The sequence below is a fragment of the Gymnodraco acuticeps genome, unplaced genomic scaffold, assembly GCF_902827175.1.
Source record: "Gymnodraco acuticeps unplaced genomic scaffold, fGymAcu1.1, whole genome shotgun sequence".
In the NCBI taxonomy this organism is placed as follows: domain Eukaryota; kingdom Metazoa; phylum Chordata; class Actinopteri; order Perciformes; family Bathydraconidae; genus Gymnodraco; species Gymnodraco acuticeps.
Genome location: NW_022990701.1, coordinates 3719858 through 3730466, shown reverse-complemented (window position 1 = coordinate 3730466; position 10609 = coordinate 3719858). Strand labels below are relative to the sequence as shown.

General features: G+C 42.5%; 1 protein-coding gene across 1 annotated transcript in view; it reads right to left on the bottom strand.

The window, feature by feature from the left end:
* Nucleotides 1–244: 244 nt before the first annotated feature.
* dchs2 (dachsous cadherin-related 2) overlaps nt 245–10609 on the bottom strand; it is a 31876-nt gene continuing 21511 nt past the window's right edge. The window contains exons 13-20 of the mRNA XM_034231466.1: nt 9536–10396; nt 9334–9447; nt 7874–8085; nt 7611–7762; nt 6909–7039; nt 6524–6810; nt 5317–5458; nt 245–3776 (exon numbers count right to left, since the gene is read on the bottom strand). Of these exons, the coding sequence (XP_034087357.1) occupies nt 1174–3776; nt 5317–5458; nt 6524–6810; nt 6909–7039; nt 7611–7762; nt 7874–8085; nt 9334–9447; nt 9536–10396 (4502 nt within the window). The 3' untranslated portion in view covers nt 245–1173. The remainder of the gene's footprint in view (nt 3777–5316; nt 5459–6523; nt 6811–6908; nt 7040–7610; nt 7763–7873; nt 8086–9333; nt 9448–9535; nt 10397–10609) is intronic.

Genomic DNA, 10609 nt, shown 5'->3' with positions numbered 1-10609 from the left:
CATCATAAAATAACTGTCCTTGTTTTATTATATGTTTTATCTTTACTACCTAGCGATTCATGCATATTTAGCATATTTAAGAGTCATTATTATGGGGCATTTTATTCTTTCTCATCAACAGTAAGAAATCCTGTCCTTGAATATAACAGTATATACAAAAGCTAAATCATCCCAAAAAAGACCATCAGTACCAAACATCACGTGAGTTTTAAATGCTGAATCCAAGACATGTGCAGGAGAAAGTTTCTTTATTGCAAATTATATTGCAAATGTATTCATATGTAAAATCATACATTTCTCTGGTAACTGCACATAAAGTGCCGTTTAATAACATTTTGCTCGTTATCAGCCAGCACGAAAACAATCGTGAAAGGAACAGATCATTTCTGTTATTGTTCTGAGAAAAAATAAGAATCTGGAATTGGTTTAGAAAAATATGAAATCATACTAACAAGTGACAATATAATCCCATTAAAAAGGGAAGCATATCACTTTTTAACTTTCCTTGTCTTCATAAACCTCGACTCCTAAGACTTAACAATAAAACATTGAAATTAAGAGCAGTTGTAGATTAAAGGAAACAAATAAAAGATGTTCGTCATTGGATTTATTGGCATTTAATTGGCAGAATATATTAGAGAAGTCTGTATTTTTTATGGTTCCAGGAGGATGGAATTAACCAAAGGACAATGAAGCTTTTCTTAGCGTATTGAAGTTAAACCAACCATATAAGGTTTTCATTTAGAAGCCGCAAACCAACAGTAATAACAAAGTGTTTCATTTTCTGCTCATAGAAATATGTTTACAGTAAAACATTCAGTAATTACTTGCCGACTCGAACATCTGCTGCAATATAAGAATATATTGAGTGTATGCAGGCTTTTCCAGATATTCTGTTTATTACAGAGGAGAGTAATGAAATGAAGTTCTATCTAAGTAATGAAATTACTCCATTATGTTCAAATGACATCAAATGAAATAGCCTGAAATCACCCCTTTGAGACTAAATGCATGATATTGCTGAGTTTAAAAAAACGTGATTAATGTCAAGAAACCAAAATGAAAACTAAATGTGTCCCTTAAAGTTCACTTAAATGGTAGGAGAAATAACTTCAGATGCTGGATAGAAAGACAGATTTGAATGTCACAGAAACACTTGATCAAAGTTTGTGTCTACACCTGGATTTCTGCCTCCAATAGACTTGCAGTGTGGGGCCCTGAGTCGAGTCTGATACCCCCAACCCCAGTGTCAGAGACAACTGGTGAAGCACTGGGCGTCCTTATGGTGAGGGAAGACAGCGATGGGGAGAAATTTGGCGTCATGGCTGAAGGGGTGAGTCCTGTGTTCCTTGCTAAGGGGGAATACGCATATTTGCGGTAAGAGGACTTTCTTCTCATGCTTGGTATACGCCCTGGTTTTCGTGGAGGTACAGTCCTAATGCCAGGCTGAGCCACTCCTGTTAAAAGGGGTGGTGGGTACATGAGAAAGCTAGCCTCTGCTGCAAAGTCCTCACGTCCACCTTGAAGCTCCTCATCGGGGAGCATCCCGATATCGGTGAAAACGGAGGCCAGAGTCTGGAAGCGTGGCTCCCAGTCCAACATTTGTTCCCAGCTGTACTGTCCCTGCAGTTCCTCTTCTAGACAAACCAGTGAAGAGAGAGAATCTGCAGAGGCGTGGGCTTCTGAGAGCGGAGCATACCCATTTGTCCTCATGCTCTCCTCCAAATCCCTCACCCTAAGTATTGCAGGGAGTAGTCCCTCACCTCCACCCTCCTCTTTGAAGTGGTAGAGGCTTTCTGTGCTGGCCATTCCTGAGATAAAACGTTTATTGACAGATGTAATATGCTCTGGTCCTACATCGATGGAGTGACAGGAGATGGTGTCCCCTGGTAAAGCAGAGTCTGGGATCTCTGTGTCATGGTTGCCCTGCACAGATTCATCTCTATGGCATGTGTACTGATTAATCCACTTGATCTCCTGGTCTTCGGCTGTCTCACCTTCTGCTGATCCACGTCCGCTCGAGTCTGATGGATTGTATGGATTGGAAATCTCCCTCGTGGTATCCGGTACGCTGGGCTGTTCTATCTCCTGCAGAGGGATGGCCCTTGGGCCAATGGTTCTACCAAACGAGCCTGTGCCGTTGTTCAAGTTGACCGCAATGGCAGCAGCCTTTTTGATTGACGCTTCCTTGATCTTGTACCTGAGAACCAAGCCCACAAAAATGAGGAGCACAAGGAGGAACATGATTAGCGAGATACTCAAACTAAGCATATGTGCATCAAGAGGAACCCCCGTGAGGGCCTCTGCTGAGCTGGAGATGTTGACCAAAACTAGGCAGGCGGTGGTCCTGGAAGCCAATCTGGGACTACCTGCAGACACGACCAGCTCCACCATATCTTCTTTAGCATAGGGGCTTCTTCTGCGATACACAGGACCCGACACAAAAATGGCCCCAATTGTTTTGTTTATTGAGAAAAACTGTGATGACTTCACAAGGGAGTACTCCACCATCCCGTCCACCCCTCCATCATGGTCCATCGCCATCACATAACCGACTGTCTCTCCAAGCTGGGCGTTTTCTGGCAGGAGGAATTGGTATCGCTTTTGGGTGAAGACGGGACTGAACTCATCCACTCCTTTGATGGTCACCTGAACTCTCACCGTAGCTGCTTTGTCCCCTTTGTCTCTGGCCTCCACGACGAAGCAGTATTCACTCTCTCGTTCGTAATCAAAGGTATGTCTGGTGTGAATGTCTCCTGTTAGAGGGTCGATGGCAAAGGCCTCCTTCTTCTCGGGACTGCCACTGCCATAGTCCATGAAGCAAGAGGACACAATAGAGTAGGTGAGCTGGCCATAGGGGCCTAAGTCATTGTCCACAGCATGGACAGAACAGGTGTGGGTAAACGCTGGGAGGTTCTCCAGTACAGAACAGTTAATGGTAGGGAACATGAAGTATGGAGTGTTGTCATTGACATCCAACACTGTGATGAAGACCACAGTAAAAGCCACTTTACGTTCTTCAGATGAATCACCACCATCAGATGCTCGGATGGTGAGGGTATATTTTGAGTCTTCCTCATAGTCAAGTGAGTTGTTGACCACCAAAAGGCCAGACTGAGGGTCTAACTTGAGGTGACCTTTGCTGTTCCCTGAGATAATGTCGTACCGCAACAGGCCGTTGGTTCCCAGGTCAGGATCCTGAGCACTGACCTGGACCAGCCTGGTACCTACAGGACTGTTTTCACTAACCTGTGCATGGTATCCTGTGCTGGAAAAGACAGGGGTATTGTCATTGCAGTCTGTCACAGTCACCATAACGACAGCAGAGCTGTTCAGTGGAGGAGTTCCTCGATCAGACACACTCACTGTTAGTGTGTAGCTCTCCTTGGTCTCACGGTCCAAAGGGTTACACAGAACCAGTTTTCCTACGTTTCTCATCTGATTCTCAACCTGAACCATTTTTACTTCCAGACAGAATCGCCTCTCCTGATTTCCCCTGACGATGGTGTAGTCCAAATGGGTGTTTTCTGGGCTCCAGTCTTGGTCCTCTGCAGAAAGTGTCAGTAGCGTGGTGCCTGTGGGCATGTCCTCTGGGACAGTGAGTGTAAAGATGTCCTGGAGGAACAAAGGTGCATGGTCGTTGGTATCCAGAATCAGCATATCTACGGAGGTGACAGTGGACTGCACAGGATCGCCTTCGTCTCTGGCCTCCACCAGCAGATGGACCAGGTTGCTATTTGTGATGGCCTTCAGGGGCTTTTTGGTGAAAATAGACCCTGCAAGACAAAACATGTTTTCAGGAGTGAATCAATTGTCATTATTATAAGATGTACTAACCAATACTTTTTATAATGTATCCAATGGCAAAGTTAAATGAAGCTTTTAGGATACTTTACATTATTCTTGTTGTTTTCAACCTAACTGTACAATACCCTATTTTTGGTAGATTTGTAATCATAGCGGAAAATATAACACGCTCAAAAGACCCAGATATTTCTGTTGGTAGAAAGTAAATTCAAGTTAAAGGTCGGATTTAAACATGACCCCAGATGAATGACAATGTTGCTTTGTGTCGACCAAAGTGTGAATAGGCAACTGTACTTAAAAGGAGATTTCACTGTCCAAGTAAATCTTCTACTAAAGTGTGTTTCAGTTTTATTCAAACAATATATTGCAGCCAGTCATTAAGCAGTCTTTCTGAAGTAACAAAAATGATGGATGACTTTACAAATACACTTTCACAGATTGTTCCAAACATGTCTGCTTGTAAGGCAATATATTAAAAGTTAAATCAAAATGGTCTCTGTCATTAGACACCACAATGCACTATAATTTCCTGTGTGATTATTATTGAATGAATTCCATGTGCAGACTGAGAGCAAATGTCCCTCTTGGATAACAATAAGGTGTTTGTCTTTTCAATGTATTGTTCCACTTCACTGCCACTTCAATTTTTGTACATGATGACTTCATTCACTATACTCCAAAGCAGAACTGTTCATTGTTAGTAAACAAATATGCATTGAGAGGCACTTCACCACAAAAACCATCACATTAACATTTCGGTTTTAGAGGACTTTTGTCAACATTGCAATTTTCATTGGTGCTGGTCACCGCAAAATGGAGGAAATATATTTATTTAAATATCAAACTCTGGAGTTCAATGATAGATGCCCATGAATCATTCTTGAGTGGAAAAGACTAGCCAAAAATGAGGAGCAGTGGTTTATTTTCAGTTCTGTAGGATTTATCTTCCCGCTAATGTTTAGACATTTTAAAAAGGGAGATACTAGGATAGGCATGGCTCCTCTGAAGCACTTTATCTCAATTACTTCTAATTGCCTTCTCTGCTGCTTCTCTTCCCACTGCCCCAGAAACTCACTTGCACATCCAAGAATATGAAAAATATATACACTAGAGAAATATACTGCGATTGGCAGAATGACAACTCTGATATTGTTTGCTGAGCTGCTCAGAACCACGCATAGACTTTATCCGCACCCTTTTTTTGGCCTGTTCCCTTTTTTCGATGCCAGAAAAACTTATTTTAAACTTTAAAAGAGGGAAGAAGAGGGTAGAGTATACAAATCAGACCACTAGACAGTCATAAAACGTGTAAAGCCTACATGTAGGTAATGTCTTTACAGAAAAACTGCAATCTATTTTGGATAATTGTTTTATCCTTTTGGTGACTTCTTAACCTGTCCCTTTTCTATATATGTGTAAACAGCTACTGAGGGTTTACTGTCAATGAAAGCTTGTTTGGAGCTATTGTAGGATGTTTTTTCCATCAGTAAAGCAGTAAAACTATCTCACCATTGTCTGGCTCGATGTAAAAGCCTTGTAAAGGAGATGAAAGAAGCCTGTAGGTGATCTTCCCATTGAGTCCAGCGTCTCTGTCGGTAGCAGACACTGACAAGATGAACGTGTCTGCCGTAACCAACTCTGACAACTCCACCTTGAACAGAGAACAAATAGTAAGTCACATCTGAAGAAAGATTATGATGTAAAGTCTATATCCAGTCAATTACCACTTTCTTATAAGGTTAATACATTTGTTTTACTGCTCCAGAACTCAACATTTGTAAGAAGGACTTTTGAGTTGTACGGTGTAATAACTCTTTAATTCAGAGGATCCTTCAAATGGACAGTCCCACTTCTATTTAGAAAAACAGAAACATTCAAATAATTCAGTCAACATTTTGACATTTTTTAAAGTTCTGACTTGATTTTTTTAGTTCTGACTTTTATGGAGTTTTTGAAGTGGAAGAATCGTTCAATTAACTAATATTTGTCAAAACACAACTGGTGGCGTTGTATAACGTGCCAACCTTGTGACCATTTATTTAAAGTGTGCTCCACCAGGTTAAGAAGTCAAAGTCAAAGTAAACTTTATTGTCAATCTCAAAATATGTTTGTGCACACAGAAAGATCGAAATACTGTTTCCCACAGTCCCGAGGTATAAAATAAAATAAAGGATATCAATATAGATATAAAATATGTATATACAATAAGTGCTATAGAACTATAAGAAGTGTTGTTTACCCAACACATTTCCACTATGTGAAATGTAGGATACATTATTTCTTGAGATTGACCTAAACTAAAGAAAGAAAAGTAAGCTGCTTTTAACTACCCTGCTTTTGGACCAGTCTTTTCTTTTCTTTTTTTTTTTAAATCTGCCTCATGTGAATTCTCCGACTTTATGAAAGTGACAGACCAAACCACAGGAGTGTCTCTTTGATGACATAAGGAGTATGCACCAAAACAGAACAAGTTATACTGAAGTATAATGTGCACCAGACACATGTTTTTTATAACCCTGTAACCAAAAAGTAGTTCTTCTTAATCACTTTAATAAAACATAAAAAAATAACGTAAACTTCCAAATGTAATGGAAGGTTACACCTTCTGTAATTTCACAGTAATACCATGCATGTACTGTGTTATTCATGGCATTGTGACACACACCAGTATGTATGTGTACCTTTAATCTTCTTCAACACATATAATAATTTGTACCTGGTAGGAAACCTTGGTGAAGACTGGAGCGTTGTCATTGACGTCAAGCACTTGAACTTTGACCTCTCCAGTGGTCTGGTGGAGGGAATCAGAGGCCCAGACTACCACGGTGTACTCTGTCTGCTCCTCATAGTCCAGGGCCTGAGTCAGGGTGACTACACCAGTATATTGATCAATGGCAAAGGGGTCATTGAGGCTATTGTTGCCTGAAAAGCTGAAGGTGATGGTCGAGCTCAAGTCCACATCATTGGCAGTGACCTGGGTGACCATGTAACCTGCTGGCAGATCTACAATACCAAAGAAGATGTCAAAATAAGTCTACAAACAGACAAAGAACAAACGCAGTGTTTATATAGTGTTTATCTATGACAGCAGTAGTGCTTACTCTCTGCTATAACTACAGGCTCCATGGGGGGGATGGCGGGGCTGTTGTCATTGACGTCCACCACCTGGACCCTGATGGTGGTGGTGCTGCTGAGCGGAGGGTTCCCCCTGTCTGCGGCCCGCAGGACCAGTCTGTAATATAAAATGTAATAAAAAATGAATGATGGCACTTTGGATATTATAGCTAGGTAGTTTATGTTTTATGCAGGGCTGGAATTGTATGGGATATTGTACTCTCAATAACAAGTGAGGACATTAAAAGAAACACGACTTTCACTCGAGCAGACTTTTGAGCTGAACTACTTTGAGCTACAATATTTAAAGAAGCAAGCAGTGCCAAATATAAAATAAATATAAAGTCTTGCATACAAATCCTAATAAAGATAAAACATAGATTATTTGGTCAACATGGAACAACTACAGCTTCTGCAAGGGTTTGACAAAGTGTCAAAGGCAGAAACTCTTATTATAATTAAATGGTTTGTTGCTAAAAATGTAAACATGTAATACAGATAACTTTAAACATTGACAAAATATACCATGGATATTTGAAGTAAACTCACTTAGGCTGCTTATACAGAGACTATCTATGAGAGGATGGCACAATTTAGTTCAAGTAAAAACGTATACATTTATTCTGTCTCAAGTATCATACTTTCTAGAAATAGTAACATATTTATTTTTTAAATCGATGTCATCGTACTTGTATGAAGGGGTGATCTCGCGGTCCAGCAAGACATTGGTAGCAAGAATCCCACGAACAGAGTCCAAGACGAACGCTTCGTTAGAGTTACCGGACACCATGGAGTAATCAATCTGTCCGTTTACCCCGCTGTCAGCATCAGACGCAAACATCTGCAAACATGTGGGTGTTTAATGACCTCTAAACACCAATCATCACAACTAAATATATGATACCTGCTTGGTATTTCTAATGTCAAAGGGTTTAATATTCATAACATCTACCTGCATGATGTAGGTGTTGTGCACCTGCCCCTCCCAGACAGCTGTTCTGTAGCTGCTGTGTTCAAACACCGGTGCATTGTCATTGACATCCAGCAGGCTGATGGAGACCCTGCAGTGGGCCGTCTGCAGCCTGCTGTCAGCCAGCACCACCAGATGGATCTCAGCGCTCGCCTCAAAGTCCAGGGAGTTATCTTTCTGCACCCGGATCTCACCTGGAGGAGAGGAATAAGCCATTAGTAAGACATATCCCAAAGACTGTGATAACCCAACATCAGACACTGGTAAAGCTCTTTCTATGTCGATATTAAAAAAAATGTAAAGGTCCCATGTCATGCTTGTCATCCTTATTTTCTCAGCTGCAGCTCCGCGGATTTCTCATCCTGGACTCAGCCTGAGACAGCGGGACAAGGCGACTCGGCGAGGCCCGGCCCCGGTCCGAGCACACACACAAACCCACAGTCAGGCTGCGGGTCTGTGTGTGCTCGGGCCGGGCCTCGCCGTGTCCCGCCGTCCCGCAGACCCCACGCAGCAACCAGGAAACAACACCAGCAAGCCAGCTCACACTGTCCGCTCCAGCAGTGAGCCCCGCAACGTCCCGCCAACACGGCACCCAGACCCCACGCAGCATTCTCACCTCTGTCATTACTGGTGTCATTTTCTGGTTGCTAACGCCATTGTAACACATAATCACTGATGTTCCGCTGTAACGGTGGTGGACTCATCAGAACAGAGTGGGCGAGCTGACCAATCAGAGCAGAGTGGGCTCACAAGGAGGGGGGGGGGCAGGAGCTCCAACACGCCGTTTAGGACAGAGTGAATACACATACTATACAGAGATACTGTATGAGAAACCAATGTGTATTCTAGTTATGATCAGTAGAAATGGCCATGACATGGGACCTTTAAATCAAATAGGAGGAAAGCAATTGAAACAAAAACATGAATCTTCATCGATTAAGAAAGGTGCTGACAGAAGCATATTTAGGTTCAAGTTTTTGTGATGACCTTAAGAAAGTATTTGTTCCTATGTCAGTATAATAATGTGTTTAATTGTATCTTACATACTACGTTATGCTAACATGACTCCAAAAAAGAGTTTGCTTAGACTATAATACAATCAGGCAAACAACCAGATGAACCAGATTAGTTCAAAGAGCATTTTAAAAAGAGAAACGGAAAACAACAAGGGTTTTCTTATTGGTTGTACTACATAAACAATTTAAGGCTGGAAATCAAAAGTCATTTTCTGGATGGTTTTGTGGAAAATAAAATGGATGAGTGAATGATAATTTGAGCTTTTAGCATAACTGAAATTATGAAAGCATGGATAATGTTCCTGCATATAACAGAAATACCATCTGCTAATCATAAACAGTGAACTCCAGCAACAACTTTGGATAGACGGTGAGAAAAAAGGAACAAAAGCAATGTTTTCCGTTTCAAGATTTCACGTTTCTTACCTGTGTGACGGTTGATGGAGAAAACATCATTCTCATTGCCACTAAATATGTTGTATGTGATCCTTTGTCTGCTGTTGGTTTGGTCACTGGCCTCCACTTTTGCAATCCAAGTGCCTTGACAAAAAGAGGGTAAAAAGGTTGATGAGGTTTTAAATCAGTGAGATCAGTGAAAAAAGGAAGAATAAAGAGGGTTAAAACGTACCAGCTCTGCTGTTCTCGTTGACAGTAGCATTGTACACTTTATTTGTGAACTGCAGTCCTTCGTGTTCTCCCTTGAGATACATGAAAACCAGGCAGGTGGAGGTCAGAGCAGGTTGTCCTTTGTCTGAAACCAGAACCTGCAGCTTCCTCTCAGAGAAACCTGCTCTCACTCGCCTTCTCAGTGAAATATCTCCAGACTCGCTGTTGATGTCGAACAGGTTTTCCTCATCAGACAACGTAAACTGAATAGTCCCGTTGTCACCCTGGTCTCCATCTGTTGCCGACAGCGTGGCTACTATCTGGTTTGGTAGAGTCCTCATAGAAACCCATGCGTTGATGGGATTCTGCTCACAGATTGGCACGTTGTCGTTCACATCCTCCACCTGAATGGTCACCGATGCCACAGAGCTCAGCGGCCCCTGAGAGCAGCCATCAGTGGCCACAGCTCTGAAGGTGTACTGGGCCCTGCTCTCTCTGTCCAGAGCCCTGGTGGAGCGGATCACTCCTGTGAAGGCGTCCACTGAGAAGGCCCCCTGGCTGCTGTCCTCGGTCAGAGAGTAGGTCAGCTCCCCGTTGGACCCCTCGTCAGGATCAAAGGCGCTGACCCGCAGCATCTCCTCTCCCGCAGGTAGGCCCTCGCTGACGGAGGCGTGGTAGCTCTTACGGGTGAAGGAGGGGATGTTATCGTTCTGGTCCAGCAGCAGCAGCTGGAGCTGGGTGGTGGAGCTGAGCGAGGTGGGGCCATAGTCCCGGGCCTGTATGGTGAGAGTGTAATTCTGCCTTTCCTCGCGGTCAAGGACCTGAGTGGTGCTGACAGCCCCTGTGTGGCTGTTGATGGTGAAACGACCTCTGTAGTCCTCACCTAAAGACAGTGGAAAGAGATTATAGAATACATCTGTTAAATCACAGCTTCGGAGTATCTTTGTAGATTTGTTCATCACCTCTATCTATAATGGTAGCATTGAACTCACCAAAGTAATAGCTGGGATTTTGACAACGAGTGGTCAAGCATTTCAAAAGACTAAAGATAAGCTAGATTATCTAGATCAGTGGTTTTCAAAGTGTGAGGCGCGCC